General features: G+C 29.3%; 2 protein-coding genes across 2 annotated transcripts; one reads left to right on the forward strand and one right to left on the reverse strand.

Annotated features, from left to right (window-relative positions):
• Positions 1–663: 663 nt before the first annotated feature.
• Positions 664–3,720, forward strand: LOC112736837 (glutamate-1-semialdehyde 2,1-aminomutase, chloroplastic). Its single transcript, XM_025786469.2, has 3 exons — positions 664–1,028; positions 2,037–2,226; positions 2,309–3,720. Exons 2-3 carry the CDS (start codon positions 2,062–2,064, stop codon positions 3,548–3,550), a joined length of 1,407 nt encoding a protein of 468 aa, XP_025642254.1. The 5' UTR covers positions 664–1,028; positions 2,037–2,061; the 3' UTR covers positions 3,551–3,720.
• Positions 3,721–7,312: 3,592 nt separating this feature from the next.
• Positions 7,313–10,302, reverse strand: LOC112736838 (anaerobic nitrite reductase). Its single transcript, XM_025786470.2, has 4 exons — positions 10,126–10,302; positions 9,576–9,690; positions 8,841–8,957; positions 7,313–7,911 (listed from the first exon to the last, which is right to left on the reverse strand). Exons 1-4 carry the CDS (start codon positions 10,218–10,220, stop codon positions 7,783–7,785), a joined length of 456 nt encoding a protein of 151 aa, XP_025642255.1. The 5' UTR covers positions 10,221–10,302; the 3' UTR covers positions 7,313–7,782.
• Between the last annotated feature and the right edge of the window lie 4,865 nt (positions 10,303–15,167).

Raw genomic sequence — 15,167 nt, forward strand, 5'->3', positions numbered from 1 at the left:
CTCTCTCTCACTCGCAGACTTCACTTATATTCTTAATATCTAGACCATCAACTCTAGGTTGGGTGAAAAATAAAAAATTATTCTCAAATTATATACCATTAACTCTAGGTTGAGTGAAACGATGAAATTCTTTAGATAATTTAACATGGGAAAAGATTGGCTCCCTAGTTTGATCCATTTAACATTGATTGACACACAATAATGCTAATGTAAGAGAAAGAAAAGTTGCAGAAGAATAATGCAACGAATCTTATCCTGGAGTTCCCTACTACACTTAATTATCTTTTATTAAAAAAAAAATAAAAACTGGAGTACCATCTTTTAATTTTAATGAGGTTTAGACTACAAACTCATAAGCTCATGTATATTATTTAAAACTCTATCACCAAACTATTTATAGTGGCATAAAATTTCTTTACATTAAAGATATTGTTACTCAAATCATTTTTTTTTATCCAAAGATAAAAAAATTCAAACTCACAATTTTTTAGATGAGTATAAAAAGATTATGTCTTTTAAATTATAATTTATTGATTTTAAATCATTTTTTGTTTATAATAAAAATTAATTATTTAATATATGAGTATAATTAATTTTTTTTAATAAGAGTACATAAAAATTATTTAAAATATAATTACTTGAACAAAAACTATTTTGAACCGATTTGTACATTGTTTGATTCGATTTGCAATTTTATTTTTTAAAACAAACGGAACCAAATCGAACCGCATTCCAATAAACATATCAATAAAATAACCTAAATTCCCAAATGTCCTCAGCGCCGCACAGAGTACCTCAACAATAGTCACATCTATCAAACCCTATCATCACTCGTCACTTTTCTCTTCTCCCACAGACTCACAGTCTCACCCGACGTCCGCTGTTCACAACGCCTAAAGTTTTGCGCAATTTACTACCCTTGGAGCTCCGTTGTTAGTGCATCGTGAGTTTTTGACACGGTCGGGCATTGCCCTTCGTCTGACCAGTTTGCGGTGTTGTCTTCCTCTTCTTCAGTTAGTGCATTTGTGGTATCATTTTCTGATTTTGTATTCTTTAATTTTTTTCTGTCTCTATTTTTTTGACGATTTTTCGGGCAGTAATTAATTTGTTTCTTCAGACAGTTGTTAATTTGCTCCTTTTTTTTTTTGTTTAAGTTTTTGCAAAAAATTTTGTTATTATTATTATTATTATCGATGAGATTGTTATTTATGCTAGATTTTTGATGGAATTATTATAAATTTATGTTTTCTTTGTCAGAGTTGCAGAATTGGGAGAAAAGGCTAGTGAGTGTTGTTAGGAGATTAAGAAAGTCAATTAGACTTCTATAGATTAGTATAAGTGTGAATAATTATTCATAATACGATCTTTACTCTCATTTTTATCCAATATTCCTTCTCTGCAATGCTAATTACCGGAGTATTGAGTTTTTCTGTTCATATCTTCACACATCACCGTAAGATTGGAACACTCTTATGTATGTGCTTACTGTATATGCGATTCAATAGCGTTAAATATAATTACATAATACATATTCACATTGATATAGTTTCAATTTAATAGTTGTTGCTTCAAGATATTTGATAGAGAGGGAATTGACTATCTGAGCTTTAAAATTGTAATTATTTTAGCATGATATTTTAGTTACTAATCAATAAAGTACTTCAAAATGTAGAATGCACTCATGTAAATTTATCTAGCATGCTTAAATTATAATCGTTTTTCTCATACTTAAAAGGTCACAATCATTTTATTTTGTTATTTAAAATACAGCAAATTCAATCCAAACTATTTTTAGTGGCTTAAAATTTCTTTACACTAAAGTTGTTACCTGGACCATTTTCTATTAGCAATAGAAATTAGTTATTTAATATATGGATGTAATTAATTTTTTTAATAGGAGTATACAAGGTGTAACAACCTAAAAAAAAATTTAGAAAAGTTATAATGTGAAGGGTGGATTGATAAGGGTGATGTGGCATTTGAAAATCTGCATTATCTTATCATCTGATCTGATCTTGGCACTCCCATTTTTATAGACTTTGAAAGAGAGAAGAGAGAGCAATGGCTGCTGCCACCGCCATTTCAGGAGTTGGCCTGACCTTAGGGATTTCCACCTCCACGGTTCGGAGTCGGACTTCATTGGTCACAATGGCCGTGTCTTTGGACGAGAAGACCAACAAGTCTCTCACACTAACTAAGTCCCAAGAAGCTTTCACTGCTGCCAAGGTTTTTCTCTTCTCTCCTCTCTTTTATGCTATTGGGGAACCGAATTCGGATTAAATTCTTATTCCTTTTCCGTTGTTCATAGGAATTGATGCCCGGAGGAGTGAACTCCCCCGTTCGTGCCTTTAAGTCGGTGGGAGGGCAACCAATAGTGATTGATTCAGTGAAAGGATCTCGCATGACGGATATCGATGGCAATGAGTACATTGACTACGTAGGTTCCTGGGGCCCTGCTATCATTGGTCATGCCGACGATCAGGTGCTTGCAGCTCTATCTGAAACAATGAAGAAGGGAACCAGTTTCGGTGCACCTTGTCTTCTGGAGAATTCCTTGGCTAAGATGGTTATTTCTGCAGTACCCAGCATTGAAATGGTTCGGTTTGTTAATTCAGGCACCGAAGCTTGCATGGGTGTGCTCCGTCTGGCTCGAGCTTATACCGGAAATGAGAAGATCATAAAATTTGAAGGATGTTATCATGGGCATGCGGATCCTTTTCTTGTTAAGGCAGGTAGTGGAGTTGCGACTTTAGGACTTCCTGACTCCCCTGGTGTCCCTAAAGGTGCTACCTATGAAACTCTTACAGCCCCCTTCAATGACTTGTCAGCTGTTGAGAAACTCTTTGAGGATAACAAGGGAGAGATAGCTGCAGTCATGCTTGAGCCTGTTGTTGGAAACTCTGGTTTCATTCCTCCTAAATCTGATTTTCTTAGTTTCCTGCGCAAAATCACCAAGGAGAACAATTCCCTTCTAATCTTTGATGAGGTTATGACTGGATTCCGTTTGGCATATGGTGGCGCTCAAGAATATTTCGGCATAACTCCTGATTTAACAACACTAGGAAAGATCATTGGTGGGGGTCTGCCTGTAGGAGCTTATGGAGGGAGGAGAGATATTATGGAGATGGTGGCACCTGCTGGACCTATGTACCAAGCCGGGACCTTGAGTGGGAACCCTTTGGCTATGACGGCAGGTATACAGACTCTGAAGCGCATTAAGGAGGCAGGAACTTATGAATATTTGGATAAAATTACAGGTGAGCTTGTTCGCGGCATCGTTGAAGCCGGGAAGAAGGCAGGCCATGCTATATGTGGTGGGCATATAAGTGGGATGTTCGGGTTTTTCTTCACAGAAGGACCTGTTTACAATTTTGCAGATGCCAAGAAGAGTGATACGGCCAAGTTTGCAAAGTTCTATTGGGGAATGTTAGCACAAGGTGTCTATTTGGCTCCTTCACAGTTTGAGGCTGGGTTCACCAGCTTGGCGCATAGCCCTGATGACATAGAAAAGACAATAGCAGCTGCAGAGAAGGTTTTCAGGGAGATCTGAATGTTAACTTAGAGTTTTAGATGATTTTTATCTTATTGCTTTTATTTTTGGATCTTGTATCCACTCAGTGTATTATTATTACTAGTAGCTGTAAAGCCGAGTGAATTTAAAGTTTGTAACTATTTGAGTTCATGGTCTTTTCGCCTTCATATAATTTCTCCATTCAAGCATTTGTTGCTGTTTTTCAGAGTAGAACTAAATGATGGCTGTTAAGTTGTTCCTTTAAAAAAAAAAGGTTACCCCGATGATTTTCTATTAGTAATAGAAATTAGTTATTTAATTTAATATATGGATGTAATTATTTTTTTTAAGTAGTTACATCTTATGTATTTTTGGTGTATTCCTACTAAAAAAAAGTAATTACATTTATACATTAATTAGGTACATTTTATATCCTTCCTCTTCTTAGAATTCTTCATCTATTGGCACTTTTAAGATTAATTGTGATGTTAGTTATGCTGGTTCTAGTGATAGTGTTAATTTTGTTTACGTTATTAAAGATTGTAATGGAAATTGACAAAGGTGTTTGAAAATGATTGAGAGTAATAATATTCTTCAAGGAGAATTATTTGTTATTTGGAGAGGATATCTTAACATAGGATGTGAGTCAACGAGATGTTATTTGTGAGATGAATTATGTGAAAGTGTTTAATCTTATTACTAATCACGACTTTCGGTGACAGACATCATGGCAAATATGACTTACAATTTCATCAATTGGAGTTTTTTTCTCCTTGAAAGGAGAATAGTTTTAAACGAGACTGTTTTTCTATTTAAGCAATTCTTTTATTTTTCTTGTTTAACTATTTAAGTCACAAAAAAAACTAATTTTTATTACTAATGAAAAATAATCTAGTAACAATCTAAATAAGTTTTTATGAGAAATGATAGGAGCCAGTAAATTTTGTATTTTATAGTTATTAATGAGTCATCATTAGTGTTTTTAATAGTGTGAGATTTCATTTATAGTGTGATATTTTATCCAATGTGTAAGATTACTCACTTTTCTTTTGTTGGTTAAGTACTGGACAAATTTTAATAAAAATATTGGCCCTAAACTTTCTCTTATGTAAAATGTTAATACAGTTGCAAATATTTTCAGATAAAAATATAGCTTAATTTTTATTTTTATTTATGTGAAAAGATAGTTTATAATAATCTCTAATTAAATATTGGGAACTCGATAAAAGTAACTTGTATATTTATTATATAAAAAAGAAACAATTTTTTATCTATGTAACAAGAATGACTGATCCAATATCATGAAATTTTTGTACACTAACAATGTATGTATAACAAAAACTTAAAAATAAATAATATACCTTGTAAAAGAAAAGAAAATAAAAGAAATAACATACCATTATTAGAGCGATGTAGAATTAATGTGAAATATATATTAAGAAGTAATATAATTATTTGCACTACTTTTTACCAGGACCTTACATGTGATTTTTGCTAATACATTGATCTGAATTATTCTAGACAACTTAGCATAGAATTTGTGCCTATTGTTTTGTACTGAATGGCAATCATAAAAAATAGTAACGGATAAAATCCAGAACATATTCTTTCACATATCCAGATATCCTCTATACCACCAATCTAATTAAACAGGATATATATCGCAAAGTTCTGAAATTTTTTGGTACAAAATTCGCCATGGTACTTCATCCAACTTTATAAATTTTTGTATTTTTTTATTTCACATATTTATTCTGAATTTTTTATTTATATATTTTAACAATTAACTACTATCTAACGTCTTATGTTATTTAACTTTCTCAAAAGATATCAAGCAATGAGAAAACCAAAATTGTTTCTCATACAGTTTCAACACTACGAGTCAATTTACTTATATGTTATGTTATTGGAAGGTTATCATGTGTACCGAAAATACCGGTGTTCCAATTATTTTAATCGTTGATATAAATTATAAAAAATATATATAATACATATTAATTAAGATCAACTATTTTAGTTAGAACATTGGTATTTCCAAGTACACCTGATAACTTTCCTATGTTATTTATTTTACATATATGTATTGATGAAGATAAAGGAGATGCTCTATTGATGATAGAGTTTTATATGGGAATTCAACCTGGCCACATAAAATTAAAATTATATCTATCCTCATAAAGTAATTAAAGTTTAGCTGTAATAATAAGAAAAAAAAATAATGATATAGAATCAAATTATATTTAGTTGTTCTTTATTTAAAGTCACTTAATTATTTTGTTTTGGGTTACTATGATTTTGGTCTTTAAGGTGCAGATTGAAAATTTTTTTCATCTTCGACCTTTTTTTGTCTACAAAATAGTTCCTAAAGTTTAACTTAATTTTAAAATTATTATTTCTACCAAAATTTTAATTTTTATTATCAAACGACCTCTAATTAATATATATATATAAAAGAAAAACAGGCTAAAGAGCTAGGGAACAGGGGAAGAGTTAAACACACCGGAGGAGGTGGGTTTTTCATGGAAGAAGAGGGGGGAAGGGAAGGGGAAGGGAATCCGCTACCACTGCTCTTCGTCGTTTGGTTGCTGGATCTCGCCGCTGTTTTTCGTCGTTCGGTCCTCGTCGCTGCTCATCGACATCGGCGTCAGCAGATCCGCGAGGGTGGACGTCGCGTGCCGTTCTCTCCTTGCCGTTTCTGCTTCTCCTCCTCGCTTGGTCTCCGACCACCGCTGCTTCCGATCAGGTTTGCTGTTTTCTTGGTCCACTTGGCAACCATTCCTATCACTAGAACTGGGATTAACTTAGCTAGGAGCCTTGGTGCTGCTATCATTTTCAACAGAGACCATGCATGGAATGATCAAGTATGTCTTTTTTGTTTTTGGTTTTTTTTTTCTCATTTATTTCTTTCTGAATTTCATGTCATTTTCTTCATTGTAGTGGATTTTTGGGGTTGGACCTTTCATTGGAGTTGCTCACACCGCCATGTACCATCAAGTCAAGGCCTTAATTCATCATCATCATTTCATATGTTTGCTCCTTTCTTTGAATGTTTGATATCGTGGGTGTAAATTGATGGAGAATTTTTTTGTGCTACCATACTTTGTGTTTGTTAAACTTTGAGTTTTTGTTTCTGTTTATGCTTCTATTTTATTATGATTCTAATTCTGATTCTGTTTATCCTTCTGATTATATTAATTTTACTTTTGATTTTATTATTGTTGCTGTTGGTATTGTTGTTGTTCTTCTGGTTAGTTGTTGTTGTTTCTGCTTTATTTTTGGTTAATTTTGGAGAAGAAGGAGAACGGAAATGATATTTTAGTTCGAAAGACGATTTTAAAACTAAGTTAAACTTTATAGACCATTTTGTAGAAAAAAAAAGTTAAAAACAAAAAAAAAATCAACTCCTATATCTTAATTAAGAGCCAAAATCATATTTACTTTATGTTGCTTTTTCTTTTTTCATTTTTACGATTAATTTATTTTCTTCCTTCATTGATTTTTGAGCTTTTTGTAGTGTTTAATTACCAAAAAAAAAAAAACAAAAAAAAGAGCGCCTTAGACTCATAATAAGTGGTATAGTGGGCAGCAACCCATTGGCCAGCGACAAACCCTTAAATAGAGCTCAGATTCGCGACGGATTAGTCCTTGACTTATCGGGTTGTGAGATACCGTGGAAAACCAAAAAAAAAAGAAAAAAATAATAAGTGGTATACTGGCCACAAGCCTACAACAGCACGCGGTATATAATAATAATAATAATAATAATAATAATAATAATAATAATAATAATAATAATAATAATAATAATAATAATAATAATTTTTATTTTATTTTGTTTTCTCCCTTAATAGTTAATAATAATACTAGATCCTAATGGAGCTAGATGGAACATTATTATTGGGGTGATGAAAGGATATAGTGATCTTTAGAGATTAATTGAGTCCTTGACCTAATGCAATGCTATGAAACCCTCAATTATTTCAATGCAAGGACATCCATGTCTTCATGAGAGCTATACATATATATCTAATCTCTCATTATTTTCTAGCTACTATATAATAATGCTAGATTATTTATTGATCATCTATATCCTTTCTTCCATACATATATTATATCAAACCCCAACAAAACAAAAACATATATTATATAATATATAAGACTCAAACACTGACATGCATACATGATGATACTTGAATAATGCTGTGGAAGCTAATTAAGTATCGATCTTATTTAATAATTTGAAGAAGATGGAATGTATGCGTGAAAGGAAGCTACTTCATTTCAGCTTTGATGGCAGCAACCAATTGATCATAAGCCACTCCCCATGCATCGCTCAATGCTGCTGACCATTGTTCACCAACTCCTTCTTTTATAGTCTCCAAAAGTGCCGATTTTGCCACCTTTTTTTTATTTCATTTTTTCATTCATTAACAAATTCAAACCAACCAAAAAATTAACAATATAACAATACTTACTATTATATATAAACAAAAAATTCTATCTGTATACAAAATATCAGTCACTAAATCACTACAACAATATAGACCATTTTTTAGGATTATTATGTGTCAAAAAAATTAAAATTTGTCAAAAAAATAAATTTTGACATTATTTTAACTATGAAAATATGTTAATAAAAGTTTTGTCAAAAATAGTATTTTTAACATATAAGTAATTGTAAAAAAAAGTTTAAATCTTATTTTAATAAATATTGGCCATAAAAAATAATTTGTTAGAAAAATTTGAGAACATATTTTTTGTGATACTTATTAACCGTCAAAAATACTATTTATTTTGACACTTATTAACCATAAAAAATTTTTAAAAATTTTTAACAAAGAATGAGATGAGATCTTGAAACTGAAGAATAACTTGAGATTTTGAAGATGAAGAATGAGTAGTATGATCCTAAACTGAGAGCAGTGTGATGTCAAAATTGACGGAGCTCAACGAAGAAAAGGAATAATAGAATAAGTTGAAAATAAATGAGTGTCAAAATTGAGGAGTTATTTCTTACAATCAAATTATTCATCAAAAAATATAAAAAATTTGACATTTGTGATATTTGTCAAAAATATATATTAATTTTTATACTTAACTATGACTGTTAAAAAAAATGTTAAAATAATTCTCTTTTTTTATAATGAATTAATCATCGTTACTGTATATTTATGTATCAATGTATATATTATTTTTTATATATTTTAATTATATATTTTATATTTCAACATATATTTTATACAACTGATTTATTCTACGGCATTTTTGTTGTACATATCATGATTTAAAATAAATAGTTATGTTATTAACAATTGAATTGTATATATACCGCAAAGTGTGCATCTTGAATACCAAGTTTGAGATGAACAACGCCTAAATGTTTCAAGTTTGATTCTCCAACCGTCACTTTTCCAGCTTTTCGTAGTTGAATTGCGGATTCAGCAATCTGCAATGTAATATAATATTATTTATAAGAATAAATATAGAAAACTAATAAAATTTTTATTTGTTTGTAAAATTTAAAATTTAAGATTTAAAATAAAAATAATTTAAAAAATTATATTAACTAATATTAACTAAAAAAGTTGACTACTCTTAATTGAATTCTATTGATAGATGTAATGATATATACAGTGATAAAGTCATAATTTATACTTATTATGATAAAGTATGTTCAAAAACCAATAAAAAAGTGATAGAGTATTGATTTTCGTTTGATTTTTTTTTTTTTTTGATAAAAATAAATCACATTAGTTCAATAGAAAGTAGCATAAAAAATCAAACGGTCTCTGAGCAATTTTTATTTTGTCAATCTTAATTCAAATGTTAACTAAAATCAAACGAATAATATTAGTCAAATCATATTACTTGACCATATGAAATAATATTATTATAACTATTTCATTTGAGAACCTACCTTTATTATGATTGGTCTATGAGTATTATCATGATTATATATTAGAGTTTAATTTGAGAAATAGAAAGGTTAGCTTCTTTATCCACATCAAATAAAATGGCGACACGGACAAGTAATTAATTAAGACAAAGCATATATTATATATACCATGACAAAGACAAGGTTGGCATGTGTCTTAAGCTTAGGGTTTTGCTCCAAAGGAACACTTGTATCTCTCAAATATGAGAACAATGGCTTTGCTTCTGGGGCAGCACTGAATATTCTACAAAATTTTAATTTGTTGGAGTTTATTATAAGGTCAGTCATTGAATATAATATATAAAATATAATATCTTGAATTATACAGGTCATGCCACTAGTAGAAAAATTATTTTTAATTGCTATTTATTTATCAGTGATTACTAATTAGACATTAATTTTTTTATATTTTATCGTTAAAATTTTTTTAATGGCAAAAAAAAATATATAATTACCATTACTTAATTTATAATATATCATAATAACAGCAAACATATAATTATTACAAAAATATAAATTAAATAAAATATATAATGACTATTATATTATTGCTACTAAAAATTTGTCATTAAAAGTTTTTTTTTTTTGGTAGTGTATGTGCATGCTTCAATAATTAAGATCAAGATAATAAATTAAAGATAAATTATAAAGAAATTGAAATCAATTAATAATTATTTACTTCAAGAAAAACTTGAGACCGTGGTCCGCAGAATTGTTCTTGAGAACATTCCATGAGTTCACCACGAGGGATTCTTGCTCTGCCGTGAATGCCATGATTATATTGCTAATAATTAATTAAGGTCCAAGTTTAGTTGACAATAATAGATGAAGAAACCTTATTTGATGTTGAAGAATGCATGCTTTGGTGTGAAATATTTATAGTGCATTGCATGGACAAGTAGTTGGCCCTTCATGTAATGCAATGGTGGTACCACCACTTAATTAGCCTTTTTTTTTTTTTGGGGGGGAACAATAAACATTGTCATTTGGCTACAACATAATTTGAAAAGTTGTCATCATTTGATTTTTAGTCATCATTAATTTATTTATTTTTATTTTACCCAACTTCTTGTATCCTTTCTCAGCCTGCAAAAGGCAATTTCTGCTATTTAAATTTTGTTAGTGAATATAAAGTAGGGTAAAATATGCTTTTTGTTTCTGAAGTTTGGCAAAAATTTTAAAAATATTCTTAAATTTTATTTTATTTTAATTTTGTCCTAAAATTTTTTGATTTGCATTAAATATATCTTTAACGGCTAAATTTTCAAAAAATTTAAGACCAATCTAACAATAATGCACGAAAATTATGCTTGATTTGCTTGTGTCCAGGGTTATTCTTATGAAATTGTTATTGAATTAGTCTTAAAATTTTTGAAAAATTAGTCGTCAGAGGTATATTTGATAAAAATAAAAAATTTTTGGGACAAAATTAAAAAAAATAAAACTTAAGGGATATTTTTAAATTTTTTATCAAACTTCAGAAACAAAATATATATTTTATTGATACAAAATGTATACTTTTATAAAACTTTTATCAAACTTCTTGTAAAGTATTTCGCATATATATTTTAGTATATAGATATAAATAAATAAATTTTGTGATTATTATTGGAGATATTATTAAATATTAAATTATACAATCATGCTACGTCTACTTAAAAAATCAATCACTGCTATATAATAATACATGTTAAAATAAAAAATATATTAAAAATAAATTAAATAATATATATATATATATATATATATAATGACTAATTTTTAGTATGCACATAATATTTTTAAAAATTATATTTAAATTTGTTGTTGGTCCATAAAAATTGTGTTAGAAAATTATGATTAAAAAAATGACAAAATTTTATATTTATTGTAATTTCAAAGTAAAATTAGACCGCTATTTTACATAAGAGACTATCGAAAACTAATTTTTTTCTCAAATTCGAAATATAAAATACATTTACTAAACTTAATTTATTTCCAAATGTAAAATTTAATTCCACAGTTTCTTAATCACAAACTTTAGTTGAATTGTCATTGCTTATAAAAACTTTTTGTTGTTCATTTTCTCGTATGTTTTGAATTGGTTGTAATCATTGCAAACATGAACAGTAATCCTAAAATCTAACCACCATTCAAGTAATTTTTTTTGTGTTGCCATGTTGAGTTTTATAATCATACCATGCAATATGCATATTTTATACTTTTTTTTACAATCATATATAACAACTAAGTCTTTTTCTTCTACTAAATTGGCCTTTAATGCTTTTTTTTTTCTAAAAATCTATATTCTTTGATGTAATGTCCTTTCTTGTAACAATGATAACATTCTCTGTCTCTTCTTGTCTTGCTTAGAATCCTTTGAGAACTTTCTTTTCTTCTTATTGGTGTTGTTTTCATCAATATGATTCACTTTAGAATTTTTTTTTAAAGATACACATCATTACGTTTTTGAGTTTTCTCTTTTATACGTATATGACTTAATAATTTTTTAATTGTGAAGTTCTCACCAAAATGTAAAAATTTCTTCCTATAACCATTTCAAGATGAAGACAATTTTAAAATAATTATTCCAACTTGTAATGATTCAAGAATCACCACTTGTAGATCACAAAATCTACTTACAAGGATTTGTAATTCATGAATTTGATCCATAACAGGCATAATATCATTCATAATAAATTCAAAATATTTCAGCATAATAGACTTATATGTTCCTTGTCGTTCAGTATTGTACTTTTCTTTCAAAGACTTCTAAATCTCCAGTGGTGATTGAATTGACATGTAGAGATCGTAGAGTTAGTCGGATAAAATGTTGAGAATATGACTTTGACATGCAAAAGTATCTTCGTTCATCGCGTTTCTTCTTTAATTAAGTATTCTTTTCCTTTTCTTCTGGTGTGGTATTTTCAGCGTCATCGACAATTGGTGTAGTCTTTAGATCAATTACATATACAAGATTGAGAACCAAAATAAGAAACATTATTATCTTATCCTTCCAACAGTTGAAGAAGTTCATTCCATCAAAGCGATCCAACTTAACAAACTCTTGATTATTCATGAGCTTAAACGTAGTATTCTGATCATGAGCCATCTTTAAAAATATCCCTCTAAAATTGTTGAAAAATTATGATTAAGAAGATGATAAAATCTTATATTTGTTGTGGTTTTAAGGCACAATTAGATTGTTTTGTTTAGAGAGATATCTGTCTCTACACTTAATTGTTATAGAATTGATGACAATACTCTCACACGATACAAATACAATGAACCCAATAAATTTCTTAGTTAGAAATAAATAAAAAATTCTTAACTCTCTCGAACAAAAAAAAATCTCAATAATTAAAACACACACTTGATTAGTGTCTTTAAAATAATGGACAAGAACTTTATTTATATATATTACACATAATAACAATTATAATTTGTCATGTTTATAAATTATTGTGACTCTTTTATTATCAATTGGTATAATATTTTAAATATACACAATTTTTAAAAATTTGTGTCTCTTTAACTAAATAATACTATATATCGTTATTATAATTCATGATGTATAAATAATTAATAGCCATTTATTAATATTAATAAATCAAATTTTTAAATATTTTTTAAATTATTTTCTATTTGATCCAATATATAAATATTTCTCATTCGTTCCTACATAAACATTTTAAATTAAAACTTGATGCACAGGCCGTTTGTAACACCCTAATGCTTTTAAACTGAGTTAAGCTTTATTTGGGTTATACTTAGTAGCTGATATTCAAAACCTTGCGAAATTTTTCTTTTAAAACAAATGTGAAATATTTATATAAAATAATTTATAGATAAAAATATTGAATAACTAGTTTTTATTAGAATATTTACTAGTTGAAAAATATAAGTGAATCTGAAAATACTAACATGAAAAACAACGTGCTAAATTATGAAGGCACAACAATGACAAGCTTTACTCATACCAAACAAAAAAGAAAACATAATAGTTACAATTGCAATCAGTCAATAAGGATAAAACAAGACACATAAGAAATCATAATTCTCTTAATTTGTTTAACTATGGCTAACACAATCACATATTCTTCTTTTTTAAGGTAAACGTTTAATGTTTTGTATCTACGTCTTCGATAGCTTGCTCCCACTAGTGCACCTGTCTTTTCACCTCAACTGTATTGCTTCGTACTGCATCGTTCCTGAAGATGGTACGGAGAGAGGGGCGAGAAACGAAAGTTTCTCAGTAGTTTATCTATATGGTGTCATCGTATCCATCCCCAGCCACTCCGAGTTTTAAAATAAAAACAGTGATAATGCAATGTTGTTCAATTATTATTTTCAAAAGTCCTTGTTAGTCGGAGTGGTGTGACTTTTAAATGCTTCTTATTTACTTATGTTATGACGTGTAATGCATACAAAATGCCTATAGCGTTAAAACATATAAAGGTAACTCATAAATCTTGGTATGATGTTCTCACAGGCCATAAAGCAAGACAAAATAAATAATAAATAAGAGAAAAATAGTGACATTGTCATAGATAAGTCAAACAGAATAGATCTGAATAAAATAAAGATCTTAAACAATATCATACATCATACAAAAAGGAACTTTGGAAAAAGAAGGATCTTTGAATGCAATAATAAACATAATCATAAATAAAAAAAAAAGATAAAAGAAGAACAATCATGATCACTCTTTTCATTGCACTTTTCATTACTTTTTCTCGTGGCTTTTATGGAAGGTATTGAGCTCAAACCGGTATAAAAAGTGGAAGTCCCCTTCCCTTACCGAAGGTTCTTATCCCAAACGTTTTGGCGATCACCTTCCCTTACCGAAGGATCATCTCGATCGATCACCTTCCCTTACCGAAGGATCATATCGATATCTTGTCTTTGGGGGTCACCTTCCCTTACCGAAGGATCATTCCCTCAGTTCAATTTACAATAAAGGTTATTTAGACATACACAAGAAGGGAGTTATATCAACAAAGATATATTATTAATATAAAATTGATGGGATAGTCCCCTTCCCTTACCGAAGGTTCTTATCCCAAAGGTTTGTCGATCACCTTCCCTTACCGAAGGATCATCTCGATTATCTTGTCTTTGGGGGTCACCTTCCCTTACCGAAGGATCATTCCCTCAGTTCTTTAATGCACATAAGATTGTTATTATAATACATAATGCGTATGAAGGAAAGAGACATTCTACCATGACATGCAAATAAAGCTAACATCTATGTTCGAAAACATTTAAAACATGACATATAAAAATTAGCACAAAAATCCCCTACCTCGAGTGAAGTTCCGCTAGGTATTCCGATGTAAATAGATGCAGTTTGTTAGTGAAGAGAGACTTGTTTCATGGCTAGACTTTGTGTATACTAGAATATTTTTTATAGAAAAAGGGAATAGAATGAGAAGGGAAGGATCAAATAGCTCTCAGGTATGTGCAGATTATGTTAGGAGGCATTTAGGTGAAATCTTCAATCTGGATCGTAACTTTGTGAGCCCTATAACTTTTTCTATGTTTGGAATTTGGAATCATCTATTAGAGACAAATTTATAGAGAATTGAATTAGCTTTAAAACGAATCTTAAACGAAGTCAATCGGATAACCACAGCTTGAGATATTTTTGAAATACTGTTAGTATGTCAGGCTGGCTGATAAGAGCGCGATTTTCTACTTTAAACTTGTAACTGATTTATCTACCTAATTTAATTTAAATTT

Source organism: Arachis hypogaea, chromosome 13, assembly GCF_003086295.3.
Source record: "Arachis hypogaea cultivar Tifrunner chromosome 13, arahy.Tifrunner.gnm2.J5K5, whole genome shotgun sequence".
Classification (NCBI taxonomy): Eukaryota; Viridiplantae; Streptophyta; class Magnoliopsida; order Fabales; family Fabaceae; genus Arachis; species Arachis hypogaea.

Bases quoted from the DNA above. Each gene is read 5' to 3' on its own strand.
- LOC112736837 (XM_025786469.2), top strand. From the start codon at position 2,062: ATGGCTGCTGCCACCGCCATTTCAGGAGTTGGCCTGACCTTAGGGATT. The intron at 2,227-2,308 runs GTTTTTCTCTTC...CGTTGTTCATAG, and splicing joins AAGCTTTCACTGCTGCCAAG to GAATTGATGCCCGGAGGAGT.
- LOC112736838 (XM_025786470.2), bottom strand. From the start codon at position 10,220: ATGGCATTCACGGCAGAGCAAGAATCCCTCGTGGTGAACTCATGGAAT. The intron at 9,691-10,125 runs GTAAATAATTAT...AAAATTTTGTAG, and splicing joins GGTCTCAAGTTTTTCTTGAA to AATATTCAGTGCTGCCCCAG. The intron at 7,912-8,840 runs GTATATATACAA...AATAAAAAAAAG, and splicing joins TTCAAGATGCACACTTTGCG to GTGGCAAAATCGGCACTTTT.